Raw genomic sequence first — 14677 nt, 5'->3', positions numbered from 1 at the left:
GATTTAACGCAACAGTTCACGTAAAAATGAAAATTCTGTCATCATTTGTCATTTCAAACTTATTATCTTCTGCAGAAAACAAAAGAAGATATTTTGAAGAATGCTGGTAACCGAACTACAGTGGTACCCATGGACTTGAATGAGTACCACTGTTATTCCGTCACCAACACCAAAGAAAGTCATACAGGCTTGAAATGACAAGAGGGTGAGTAAATGATGGGTGAACTATCCCCTTTAAGCCCACCATGGGCATGCAATCCTCTCTCAGCCAAGAGATTTGATGCACCATACAAAAATGTTTGGCACTTTTACAGATACTTAACCAAGGCAAACCTTCCTCTCTGCTGTCTTATTTACAGCTGTAAAAGGGGATGCAATGAAGAGGGAGAACAGGGAGGGAGGGAATGGAGACAGGAAAACTGAAACCGGGATTACCGAGAAAAGCTTATTTTCTCCAGCACAGAGTGATAGAAAAGGAGTGCGGTCGAGATTCTGATTTGTGGGAATGATTCACAGGCTGCTGTGCATCACTGCTCAAGTGTTTGAAAACAATTTTTGGGGCCAGTGAAAATCTAAACTACAGGCCTGACTGGGCCATAAGAAAAACAGTTCTGTATTGTCATTCTGTAGAATCAACCACTGGACCAAGACATAACACCAATAATATGCCTTCTCACTCTTGGAGTCCCTCCAAAATATTTGTATTAAACATCAAGTTCCCCAGCACACCAAGATGTAGAGATAACATAAACAACATCTTGCTTTCCAAAGACACAAGTAAAGTGGCGCAGCAAAACACACGTCAGCAAAACCGAATTCATGAATCCAAGAGCAGCATCTTTAAAAGATGTCAACGTTTGATTTTAATTCTGCAGCTGTGTGTGTGGGAGCCCTAACAAAGCCATCGCTCAGGCTGCATTACATGCTTGTTCTCTCTCAATTACGGCTCTTTTCAGCTCGTTCCACTAATAATGTCGGAGGACAGAACTAAGCCAGCACGGCACTTTTCTCTGCAGTCTTGGAGGATGCTTCTCTTCATTTTGATTGGCTTGAGCATTTGGAGCTCTGGCGTGTCGCCCTGACCCTCACTATGTGGTCAAAAGCACACAAACACATACAAGAATGCGTACATAAACTTATCTAAACAAAACCTTATTTTGAATGTTTTAATACTGCAGTTCACTTGATAAATATCTGCTCAATTCGTGTTTCTTTAACTTTACATCAATACATTTTGAAAACTGGTTCATTTTTACATACGGTGCTAAGCAATACAATAATGATTACTGAAATTGTTAAAGTGGCAAGTGCGCCGAACGTAAAGTCAGATAAGAGACTGACCTTTGAACTTCCCACTTTCCAGCAGGGCTCCAGATTCCTCCAGGGAAAAGAATTCCTCAATGGAAACGAAGTTATAGTCCACCCCTGAGATTTCTCCATCCCGTGGTTGCCTTGTTGTACCTGGGCGATGGTCAGGGGACATTAAGAATAAGAGTAAGCTCACATATTGAAAAATACGTTTTGTGGATTAGTATCTGTAATATATCTGATATAAAAATGTCAGAAGTAACACAATATTTGGTTAATTGAGCAAAGACGACAAGCCCTCAAACATTCAGAGTCAGAATCTAAAAATAGTCAGGCCAATAGCTATACAGACGTGGGGCATTTTAAGAGTTTGCCCATTATTTTTTCATAAAGTTGCATCTTTTCTTTGCTAAAAATCTAATGCATCTTTGAAAAAGCACCAGATGACATCACCATCAGACCTCCTGCCTGTCGCTTTGATGTTTCACATTCGGAACCACAGAGAAATCAAGAGTCACAGCTGTTACGCTTGTACACAAAACTAACAGTAAGTTGATTGGCTTTGATAAGACAAAAAAGGCGGAGTTCAACGTCTTATATGGGAGTGTGCTGTGAGGACAAGGTTTTGTGCATATAGTATGTGTGAGGTGATCATGATTCCAGACACCTCAGAACACTTCCTGTTATAATCCTACAATGATGAGATTACAGAACTCCCTCCCAGCTTTCCATCTCAAATAAAAATTGGGACAAAGTGCATCTTCCCGAGGCAGATTATCAATGCAGACCTTCATTTTGAATTAGGCGAAACTGAACGCTCCTCTCCAGCGTTCATAACAGATACGGAATATACAATAACCGAGTTACCCATGTGCTTTGATCAATTGACCTTGCCAACATAACAAATGGCTCTGAAGCACAAGTCCTCAATTAGAGGTGAACGTGGTTTTATGAGGTAGTGCACCTAACACACAGACACTATGCACACAGCAAGACTCTAATGACTTAAAAGCCTTCAGCCACCTATACAATAAATCATTCCATTATTAAGAAAACACTGCATTGTCCCTAGATATTATACAACACATACAAAGTTATATCATTCTTTCTTTGGAATAAGAACAGCGGAAAAAATCATTTCAAATGAGATAAGGAGTGAAATCTGGTTTTGCGATAATTCGAAACGCCCTATAGCAGAAGCATATGTTAACTAAGACTCTCTGAACCTAGTTAAGTGCAGCTGTGTGCCTTTATACTATAACACCTGTACTATTTCATCTCATGAAAACACAGGAGCATCTTCAGCAGTTCACAATCTTCTAATTGCCTGTAATCAGTTCAGGGATGTGACAGAAAGATTAGCTGCTCTTTGGAGTCAAAATAATGAATTGCTTCACATTTGGAAAATCCAGTTAGTTTGAGATAAAACACGATGCGAATGGGTGTGTGTGCTTGTGTGTACATTCATAAGCACGCATGAATGGGTGTGTGTTTGGGTGCTTGCTTACATATCTGTGTGCTTGTATGTGTGTGTGTGTGCACGCTCAGGAGTGCTGAAAGGCACAGCAGGAAATCTCAGCCTGTAGACAAAGACAAATGTGCAGCTAGTCGATTCAAGAGCAGGAAATAGGCAAATTGTGAATCATGCAGAACCGATTTAATGCATCAGCTGTAATGGTGAAGAGAGCCTTATGTTTTAAAGGAGCCAGCAGGAGCTATATGTTAATAAATGCACGCAATCATTTCTCAAAATAGTTGCCGTTTTGTTGCCAAGGCAAAATATGGAGCGGTGCCGATCACAACGAGCGCACTGCTGTGACATTTGATGACAGTTGCCATGGCGAAGTGCATTACATTGCCTCAAAGTGACAGAACCTTTGACTCCTCATGATGTTTGACGTGTTTGTAAACCGGATTTGTTTACAGTCGCACATTATAGCATGAGTTGCCTTCACATGTGTTTTCCATGGCTGAAGCATTTTTGCATCTCTTTTCTGTTTGTTTTTGTCCTTATTGTGTCATTTTGCGTTTCTTGGTTTGTGTTTTGACTGCAGTAGTTTTCCTGCAAGGGTCTTCAACTTTATTTTCAGGCCAAGAAGCCGTTGGAGGAGAGAGAGAACGAGAGAGAGATGAAGCACGGATCCTTGTGGCATATTGTATAAAGCGAGTGCATTTTATGCCCGGCCTATTACCACATTAATGCATTTACATATCTGATTTACATTTACTTACATATATAAAGCCTGAATTGAAAAGCAATACATACATCTTTTGTGTACTCACACAGTGCTATGAAATAAAATAATAAAAAAAGCATTTTACATAAAAGTATTACATAAAATGATCAAAGCCGCACACATTGCATTGTACAGTTTTTCCTTCGAGTTTTCCCAGCATTTGTCAGGACAACCCACAGGGCCACCACAGATGTTGTAAACTTCTGTTGAGTCTGTATACAGTATGTATGCATGTGTGTCACTTACAGGGCACTGCCCGCAGGTAAAGGTTTTCTCGTATAACCTGTTGGAGTTGACTGTCCATGGATCCAGGTGTAAAACACTTGCTTAGGTAAAGCCTCAAGTCTTTACAGAGAGCTGAACCTACACATGACAAACAGAAATGCATACATTATATACAGATAATCATACAATACTCAAATCTGCTACATTGGATTAAAAAGATTAAAATTAAGATATATAACAGCACTGCTGCCAATTTACAAACAAGTTATACTGTCAACAACACTGTTCTAAAAATAAACTAACTGAAAGCACCTTAAAATGCAACACAATATAAAAGAGTTGCATTTTCCATCCATATCTAATTTCACACACCGTAGGTTGCCATGTAACATCTTAGACTCGCTTCCTAGGCTCCAAACACATTGAGAGCGCAGAAGTCTCTAAGATCAGTGCTACTGTCACAAATAAGCACTGCAGAACACCTTACCACGACCAGTTCTCCCTGCTCCATGTATCGCCATTGATTTTTGCACTAAATATAAGATGATGGTCCTTTTCCCCACACAACATGTAATAAAACCCAAAACGAAACATACAGACTTGTGGGAAATGTAGGACAAAGCGTTTCCTTCTGATCTATAAATTTTTTTAAATGCGCTACGACCATAGATGACAGCCAGCTTGCTGGATATTGATGGTCTTTTAAACAGTGGATGGGGATTGCCCGACCTGTTCCTACAAGGCCCAGCTTAACTATCCTCCCCATCCCATCCCACCACACAGAGACAGCGATCAATCAGGCCGGCTGGGGCAGAGTTCCGGCAAGGTTAAGTAATAGAGTGCGGGATATCACATTCACTTAACTTCTTACTGTAACTACAGTATACCACGTCTACTTGACATGCTGTTATGACAAACACTGTGTAATTCACAGAGCTGGACAAATGAACAGTTTGTCCTTACTAGGCCGTCCAACGAAGGGACACGCGATAGTATTTGGTTTTAACTTCGTGTTGCGCAAATCGATCGGCGAGAAATGACGGCTACACATTCTTTTAAATAGCTCTCGAGGTACTTCGATGTTATATGTCGATCGGTCTGCACATCGGTTCTTGCATCGATCACCGAACCTACCTAAACATGAGGCAAATACTGTTTTGGTTACTTCTTGAGATATGTGTGCAAAGGGTGAAAAAAATTATGGGTGAATACAGCAGATGCATCCTTTAACATATCCATAAGGAAGGGCGTGAAATGAAAGCTACCTATCAAGAATAGAGATTGTTAATCGACGTCACAGCGCGTTGCATGCTGGGGCGGCGCCGCCATCTTCTGAGGCTGTTTACTAGCGATTGTTTTGTTTTACTACTGCTCTCAACTTGCTTTTGCGCACAGTGGTGTGAAGAGATTTAGAAACGGTGGAAAATAATAATAAATCAAGTCAAACGGAATAGCATTGAACTGAACTCACTAGCAGAAAAGAGCCGCTGCCACCTTCAAATATGGCCGCGACACCCAGCATTTAACACAGTGTGACGTCAGCACTACATTCTCTAATAGAGAACGCCCATAAACAGGATGCAGGCCAGGGATGAGCATCACAGAGGTCTTACAAATACACGGTCGGTAACCCTCATTTAGGTTAATCAAAGCTGCGGCATTTCATCAAGGACAGAGGTGTAAAGTAGGTTACTTGAGTAATGTGGCTTGATTTCTCTACTTAAGTATTATTTTGGGGGATTTGTATTTTAGTACAATTAAAAATGAATACTTTAAAATTACATTAAAAACCAAATGAGTCTCACTTTCCTCTATCTTCCCTTATTACTAATAAACCAACTGAATTGTGATGATAACCAGTTTAATTTAAATGTTATTTATTCAGCCAATGAGATTCGTTTTAACATTCATTGAAATTGGCCAGACATGGTCATTGGTCCATTTGAAGTGATGTCATGTCACATCAATTACCACAATGACAGCACCTTACTTGACCTGGACCTGAGAGAAATAATCAGCGGAAGAAAATGGAGGAACACGATTTAGCTGCTAATACAGTTCAAAATCTGCCACAGGATCAAGAGCACCCGTGGCCTTCTTGTAGTGGAATGAATAAGGATTCGTATAAGATGGAGTGTGTTCTTTGTCTCCCACTCACCAAGGAAATATCCGCCTATCTTGACACAAAACAAATCGAAAAATCAGCTCCTGTTGAAGTCAAACCAGAGGTTTTACGACCTTGAGTAGCATGTTGCATATTGGAATAGGCATGTCTTGTAGTTTGATAAAACTGGAAGAGTTAAATACAATAAAATAAACTCTGTAAAATAAGACTTTGGATGTGGTTCATTCACCTCACATTGTGAAAGATTAAATGATTGAACAAGAATCTACATAGTTTTATAGTTACATTTACTTTTACTCGAGTACAATTTTAATGAGGTACTTTTTTACTTTTACTGGAGTATGTTTCTGGTCAGATACTTGTACATTTACTTGAGTAAAATTTTCACTCAGTACTTGTACTTTCACTTGAGTAACGTACTTTTTACAATAATAATAAATAAATAAATATAATAATTTGACATTTTCTTGTTGATTTAAGACGTTGTTGACAATTTGAGAGTGATGCCTCCATTGAACAATTACTTCACAAAAAGCTATTCTTGACACCATATCATACAGAAGCGACATGAATAGAGTAAATTAAATCCCTGTGGAGCATTATAAACTGACATTTTCAGGCAGGTTAGATTAGGATAATAGTTTCCTCAGGGAAAATGACGGTAAACTGAAGGATGTCAACACTCTGATCTACTTTGGGCTATATTGACAGTGGGCACAGAGTTCTTATATAACCCAAGTAATTAATGCAATTTATGCAGTCAAAACATTTCCATAACATAACATGAAACAATAAGGGGTTTAAGATCTGGGATAACTCTCCAAAGCTTGCCGTTTTAAAGGTCCAGTGTATCATTTTTGGAATGATCTATTGATTGAAATACAATACAATATACAGTAGCTATGTCTTCAGAGGTGCATACAATTTACACAATGAAACATTATGTTTTTACTACCTTAGAATAAGCTATTTCTATCTACATACACCGCGGGTCCCCTTACATGTAATTCGACATGTTTCTGTCAGCAATCGTAGTGTTTCGAAAAGGGGGAGGGGTGGAGGGATTGGTTTGGTTGCAATTGGCAACCTTGCCGCTAAATATTACTTACTGGAATTTTAACCCCAGCAGTGTTAATACCACTGCATACAGACACAGCAAGACCAGAAGTTATTTGATCTGGGGTTATCCAGCATTTGGTTCTTATCCACACAACCCAGTTCCCTCATTAATAATTCAAGTACCTGGTGAGACTGTTTTGATCCGGATGGGATGTGGACATGAATTCAGAACGCCTCTTACATCCCCCAAGGTTAATCCCAGGACAGGTGTACCCCCGATTTCTAGAATGATGTCACCAACTGTGGCTCCACCTCCAGGTGCTGCTGTAACGAATGGGAACTCTCCATAATCTGCACCGCCTCCAATGGCCACACCGAGCTCTCCCGAGGCTCCGCCCAGTGGGACGAAGCTCTCCTGCACTTTTGAGCGCCAGTGCAGCTTCTTAACAGTGGCCTTAGACATGTTGACAGCGCTGGAGGAAAGAAGATAAAATAAAGGAGTAACATTAAACATTAAAAACCATCAGTACATCAATATATTGCACATTATTAAATTATATTACAAAACTCACCGATTAACCATGTATCATAATGCATTTTTGGTGGTTATTGTGAAAGTCATAAGCAATGTAAAAAATGCTTTTACGACATATTTTCAAACTTTGTCGCGTGAACAAGATATATTTGAGCTGATACTTTCATCTAAGCTTGTATACATTTTTGTATACACAATATTTCCCACTGGATTTAAGTTGAAGAAGAAGTCTGCTTTGAATGCAATAACAAGGCTGAAACATGGCAAGAAGTCAAATAAATATATAATTCATCCAAATTAAAATATATATACCCATAACTCTTATAATGTAGGCACAAAATGAGAGACAAGGGCCTTTGCAAGCACATTTCCAAAAGTCCCGGTTGTATTCCACAAGCTAAACACATGATATGAGTCTCTAAATTGAAACAAAACAGCAAACAGATGGTCAAAACGCAGTGGGGGGTGGTTCTATCCACAAACACAATTTACATGAGCTCATTAAAAATGCATAGATCTATTTAAGGTGTCAACGATTCTCCCGTAAAGAATTTACACATTTTCAACCAATCTTCCTGTTGGGGTTTCATGTTTAAATAGGCAGAAAAAATGTATCTGTATCTCGGTAGAGATTTTGCCAAATTATGTGTCAGGTTTGGCTGCAGAAGGCCCCCTCTGTGTATGTGTGTGTTCCTGTGACGTTGCCTTATACAGACAGTAAAAATAATCCTTTGTGAAAATGTATAACATTACATATCTATCACCGATCAACATGCACCTACAATTTACAATACAACCCTGCAGTGCAAAGATCAAATGTGTCTGATAAACAGCAGCGGGGGGGGGGGGGGGGGGAGAGTGTTTAACTGGACAACAGAGTCACATAGTAACATTTACACTATTGCAGTAAAGTCAGAGGGGGGAGAGGAAAGATAGAGACTGTGCATTCCGACGCTGCAGGGCTTTTCCATTGCCTCACAGAGACAGAGAGAAAGTTATAACTCCGGGTTGTATGGAGTCGGCCTGAAGCTAAGGACAAATTATGGAGTGAGTCACCTTAAAAACTTAAAGCAAACAGAGGCTTAATCACTTCAAAAGCTTAGTATCAAAGTCCATCCAAGCTGCCGCAGTGTGTTCACACCTCACTTGAGCGCACACACACACACACGATAGATTGTGAGTGCTGTATAAGTGTCTGAGTCTATGCTTCACCAATAGAGAACAAACATTTGCACTTAGTATACAATATTAAAATAAAACTATAGTTTTCATTAATTTGTTCAATGCAGTTCTGGAATTTCTTTGCAGTGATGTTTTGTGTGTCATCAGTTATACACAGAACTACTTACAGTGCACTGCTAGGGGCCATTCAGACTGCGTCTAAAAGCATGAGACGCAGCGCTTTGAAAATGTTTTTTTAAATGTAATATGTAATTCTTTCATTTACTCATTCGTATGTCATTTCAAGTAATTTCAAGTCAAGTCCAGTCAGCTTTATTTACATAGCGCTTTTTACAATTTTCATTGTTACAAAGCAGTTGTACAAGAAAACATTGACTATAAGCAAAACATAAGGTTATGAAAGTCAAAACACAGGTCAACATTTCAAACATGTTTGACTTCGTTTCTTCTGTACAACACAAAAGAAGATATTTTGAAGAATGTTAACTGGCACCCAGTCATTTGCATTTGTTTTGTGTCCATACAATAGAAGTGAATGGGTGCCAGTGCTGTTGGGTTACCAAATTCTTCAAAATGTCTTCTTTTGTGTTCTGCGGAAGAAAGAAAGTCACAGAGGTTGGAGTAAATAATACTCTTTACAAGAGTAAATGATTTCAGAATGATCCTTTTTGGGTGAACTATCACTTTACGCACTGCACATTCAAGTGTCTTCAGATATCACGTCTGCATGTGCTACCGAGATCTAAGCCCTGTCCCTCCCTCTCTTTGATTAAATCCTGCTTGCATCTTCCGCATTACATATGCATGCTGAGTTTTCACGAACTGCTGGGATGTTGAGAATAATTGATTAAGTATTTTGGAAAGATGCCCAAAACTGCCACCCCATCCTACTAATGAAGAAAGAACTCATAACCCTGAACAAAGAACTGTTTGTTTTCCTGCTGTTCGGGAGCATTAAAGATGCTCTTAATGTTCAAAGCATTACTGTTCCAGTAAATAAAACGGCTGCATTTCAAAGTCAGTTGAACAGCTGTAGGACATACTACTTTCGCTTACTACAAAACAACATTACCAATAATTTTGTCCAAAGTATTCTGAGTCATTATGTGCTGTGTCTTCCAATTTACAAAAATTATTTAACTGCTCACAAGGAGTGCTAACCATGCCAGGACTATTTTCTGACGGCTATTCTCATTTACTCTGAGGGACTCTGTGCCACCAGAGATGAAGTGCGGAGAAGATAAATCCTGCCAGACCTTCAGGTAAGTTGATGAACAGACTCAAATCGAGAACAGCTTTAATTGAAAATTAAAGTTCCAGATGTCACTGGGCCAAGGGGAGAGAGGCAGATCAGAGCTTTGGTCTGTATAGAATGACTTTCCCAGGAGAGAAATTTGGCCGCTTGGATACCAACTGCGATGACGGCTTCTGTTTGTTACAGAGAAATACTGCGAAACCTAATGCAGCAACTTTAACATCAATTACTGTTCATGCTGTGGAACAAGATCGAAAGTTATCTAATACTGCTCGGAGAAGAATTAAATTACTGTACTATTCTTTATTTTCTCTCTGAAACTAATGATTACAGAGGGTGTCTTGATCTTGTTGTACCGTAGAACTGAACATTAACTTCAGCTCCAAATTAGAGAAACAATGCAGAAACATCATAACTCTGTCAGAACATGTCTGTTTATGCGTCATCTCATTCAGAAATGAGATGGTACACGTGTACAGGAATCCGAAACTCTACCTTTTGCAAATCAAAGCCCAATCAGATGTAATGAGTCGAAGACATGTAAGATCTCTCTGCACCATCACTGCGGATCGCTACTGTGAAGACAGGCTCAGGTATATCAGTCTGTTGTTATGTGCTGAACCATTAAAGCGTTCAGGGCATTAAAGAGCAAGGGGGTTTGGTTTTCTCCTCATCAGCAGTCAAGGTTCCTCATCACTGATTAAAAACAAAAACATTTTTATACTGTTTTGTTTCACCTATGTTGTAATATTTTAGATCTGGAACTTGCAATGCATTTATACATGACTTAGACTGACGTAAGATGCTGTTTTAGATTTGTTACATTCGGAGCGTAACAGTAAACTTAAGTTTAGGACTTTAAAGCCTACTTGAAAGGCTACTTGTAAATTTAATTTACTTCATATATATGCATTTTATTTTTTATTAACTATTGTCGAAATTAGCAGTGATTTTTTTCATCATGTACTGAGTTGGCATGTTGGTTAGTTGAAATGGCCAATATGTATTCTGGAGATGAAACTTTATGGTACCACACATGCTCATACATGAATAAACATGATGCACACCTGCATTGGCAACTTTGCATACCAAGTCCCCAACCTTGATGCTAGCAGCTTTAACAAGAGTAACAAGTAAATGTGCAGAAATGAGAAAAGATAAGATATGAAACTGTATATCCTTTAGGGAGAAACTAAATGTGATGAAACTGTTCTGCAGTAGTAGCGTTCGGATAAGTGTTGTGGTCAGTGATTGTGCATCAGACCATTTTTAGATGCAATCTTATCATGCCAATAAAGCTTTGAAATGAGTTGCAGAGCGTGTGTGACGCCTACGGTGTATCGGAATGCTGACTCTGAGGACATGGTTAAAGATGACCCTCCAATAACATTGAACTGTTTATTGGACAACACATCTTCTGCCAAATTCTCATGCACCAAATGACATCTGGCTTTACCGTTTTATATTTAACAGAGACACTCTTTGCATGTGCTTCCCAATGAAACATTTGATGTGCAAGCGTGTGGCCATAACGCTGTGGAGGGTTATGATGTGTCGTTTGAAGCGAGAGGGTCTGCATGCTGCCAACCAATGACTGCAATGGTCATTATTTACCAGCAGAGTGGACTATGTATCCCACGCGCTGTCATATCACTGCAAAATCACAGAATCTAGTTTAGACCGAACCGAGTCAAAACTCAGACAAATTTCTCGTTTCTTGCTCTCTAGCACAAAACACCCACATTCATTTAAACCCGATAGACTAAACAGAGCGCGCGAGGCCCATGTTTTACTACGCGGACCAACAGTTCACTCATGCGGTCCCGAGCCGCTCGCAGACGCGCTTTTACGCGAATATCTTTTGTCGCACGCTGACTTTAAATCCCCCACACATCGCGTATCAGACCGTTCTAAAACTGCGGTAAAAATAGTTGACAAAAACAAACCAACTGACAAAGAGAGCGCAGTGTTAAATGCTGCAAAGGCAAAGTGGCTTCAGTCGCCGCGCGCAACAAGGACAAAATGGAATTTGCGCCGTACCTACAGCCCGTTATGACAGGAGGTGGAAATGAATGGACAAAAGCATATGGCAGTAGTATCAGATGGTCAACCAAGCAACAATGCGACGGTCCGTGACATACCTTCATATTTCCAGCCTTTCCCCCCCGCGACGTATTGCCGTATGACCGTAATCCTTATAAATACTCTATCAATATTGATTGCCTTTCGGAGTCGCAGGTGACTGCAGATTATGCTCTGTTGGATGAGGCGGTAGCAGCGCACTAAGGTTACAGATCCATAGCGGTTGAGGATGAATTGGAGGACAGTGTAGTATTACAGCCCAGCGCGGTATTCTCTTGCCCTCAGGGCTGCTCTGCTAATGGAACATGGGTCAAAATTACGCTGCATTCAGTACAGTCCTGTCTTTGCAGGTTTGGCAACAAGGAAGCGATGATAAGACAGCCAAGCGGAGGGGAGGAGGAGGAGGCAGGGATGGGGAGGAAACGCCGTGTATAACAGGGACGGATCGGACCGCCTATGGTTGGAAGCGATTGGACAGCGCGGGGCGAGACTGGGAATATGAACGCGCCGTGACTCCTTACCCAAATACTTCAAGAGGACACATTTGAATTGATAATGACTGGAATGCATGCTTCTCATTGTGTGTGCAAGCGTGGTGCAAAGCACGCTAAAGTAATCCAAACTTTAAGAACCCACCCTTTGTATTTTGTTTAGACTTTTGGGGGACATAAAAATGCTTATCTAGCATCAACATCCAGGCTCGTGTGCACGATAAGTAGTTAAATAATTCTAGTCTATATGGGATTTTCTCGGTCATAAAATGATTACACGTGTCATTTGTAACTAAAAAAGGCTACGTTTATGATCAAATATGATGGGTCACCCCCCCCCCCCCGCCATATTATGTGGGTGACACTCTGGGTGGTCTCGGCGCTGCAGCAGCGTCTCGTTGATATAATGGGTCCATTTAAGATGACATCAGCAGAATATATTCACTGTTTACGGTTCGCTATGACGTCGGCGAAGAGTTCTTATTAGAAAGGTTTGCAACTTGCGGTCAATTTACAATCACGATGCCCCGCCGCGTAACGCTACATTATTCTGTTGTATTATGACGTGTTATAGAATGCTGCATAACATAAACAGCAACTCTAAGATTCGATTTCGATTATTACGCTTTTGTTTTGGGGGAAAATAAGTGTCGTAAGCGTCATTAACTAATGCGCACACTTTATCCATGTGCTCTCTCCCGTTGCCAAGGAAACTGTGTGGGTATCTTGGATACAGTGCCAGTAGCGCATCGTGCAACCAGCAAGCACCTCCCACCCCAAGCAAGACATCATCTTTGGCTAGATTAATTTTCAATTCGTGCAATTTTCATATAGAATAGATTATACGATGTAAACTCGTTAACAGACAGTCGTGAGCTGTTCGAGTATTTCTTCAACAATGCATACGGCCCTTCGGTGTCATAAATAACACAGGGCAATTAACAAGACATTCTCTTCATTACAGAGGGGATGAGGGGGGTGATGGAATGCCTGTTGCAGTGCCATAGTTGTGTGTGCTGGTGTGTGAGAGAGTGTATGTGTTTGGCTGGGAGTTAAAGTCAATGAGGTACCTAAGAAAGTGCTGACTATGCCTCGGTTTTAGTAAAGTGCCTACTGCATTCACAGTTTACACCAGAGTATAGACTGTATAGACACAGTCACACAGCCAGCCCCACAAACGCATCTCACATTTCAAAACACTGTTAGAGCTGATACTAATATTATACTTGTTAATATTCTCAGGACCAGTGAGTCTACCCACTTCTGTGGTGTTCTGTGGTGTGGATTTCATATGCATGTAAACTGTCATTTAATTTGTCAGATGTGGATGGAAAAACATGTTAAAATTAGCAGGTGAAATCACTGAGCACCAGATATTTAAAAGCAAAATCTAACCCATGCTTTAATACCAAAGTGACACATATTTATCTCAGATTAAACTATAATCTGATAGAGCACACCACTGAACGAGAGAGATAAAAAAGAGCAAATTTGGAGACTATGGCTGTAAGATCATATCAAGTAATCCATCTCTTTGGAACATGATAGCAGATAAATATGCTTATGTCAAGTTTTTTCATTTGAAAAATATGATGTAATCTTCCTATATGTTATGATGTTAGGCCTGATAGGTTGTGAATTAGCATCAGAATAAACAAAAAGGAAGCTCCATCAACCATTATTATATATAATTCTCATAAAAATGTGATTTGAGAGGTTATTATTTAAAATTTGAGTACTTTTTTATTGAGCTGAGCACATTATCTATTGTAAGAGTAAGGTTATTTCAAAAGTCACGTGCATGGTTCATTAAAATTTTTCCTATGATGTCATCTACAAAGTGTGGTTCTTTATTGTAGACACAAGAGGGCGTCAAGTGTCCATTTTACGTGCTACAGATTTCAACGGCCGTTTGTTAAATTATTAGTCTATTGCAGTCTATAGATTGGACTGTATGTTTTCTGCATATATGTATATAATGCCAAGAACACTTTTTGATAATCTGATAAAATATGATAAGCTACGTTATTGATGTACGTAGGCTATGCTTTCCATTCAGTATTGCAATGAGCTTTGATAGTGACAACTGCTGAATAGTCGCAATGATAAGTTATGTAATTTCCACTTCGACATCAAAATAAATTATCCAAAAAGAACACGTGCATTCGGACGGGGGTA

The 14677-nt window shown here is 39.8% G+C and overlaps 1 protein-coding gene across 1 annotated transcript in view; it reads right to left on the bottom strand.

Moving 5' to 3' along the window:
• Positions 1-12348, bottom strand: part of magixa (MAGI family member, X-linked a) — a 37335-nt gene extending 24987 nt beyond the window's left edge. Inside the window, exons 1-4 of the mRNA XM_079468013.1 lie at positions 12068-12348; positions 7138-7427; positions 3792-3908; positions 1342-1461 (exon numbers count right to left, since the gene is read on the bottom strand). Of these exons, the coding sequence (XP_079324139.1) occupies positions 1342-1461; positions 3792-3908; positions 7138-7417 (517 nt within the window). The 5' untranslated portion in view covers positions 7418-7427; positions 12068-12348. The remainder of the gene's footprint in view (positions 1-1341; positions 1462-3791; positions 3909-7137; positions 7428-12067) is intronic.
• Between the last annotated feature and the right edge of the window lie 2329 nt (positions 12349-14677).

Source organism: Barbatula barbatula, assembly GCF_947034865.1.
Source record: "Barbatula barbatula genome assembly, chromosome: 11".
Lineage (NCBI taxonomy): Eukaryota > Metazoa > Chordata > Actinopteri > Cypriniformes > Nemacheilidae > Barbatula > Barbatula barbatula.
This window is presented reverse-complemented; position numbering and strand designations above follow the sequence as displayed.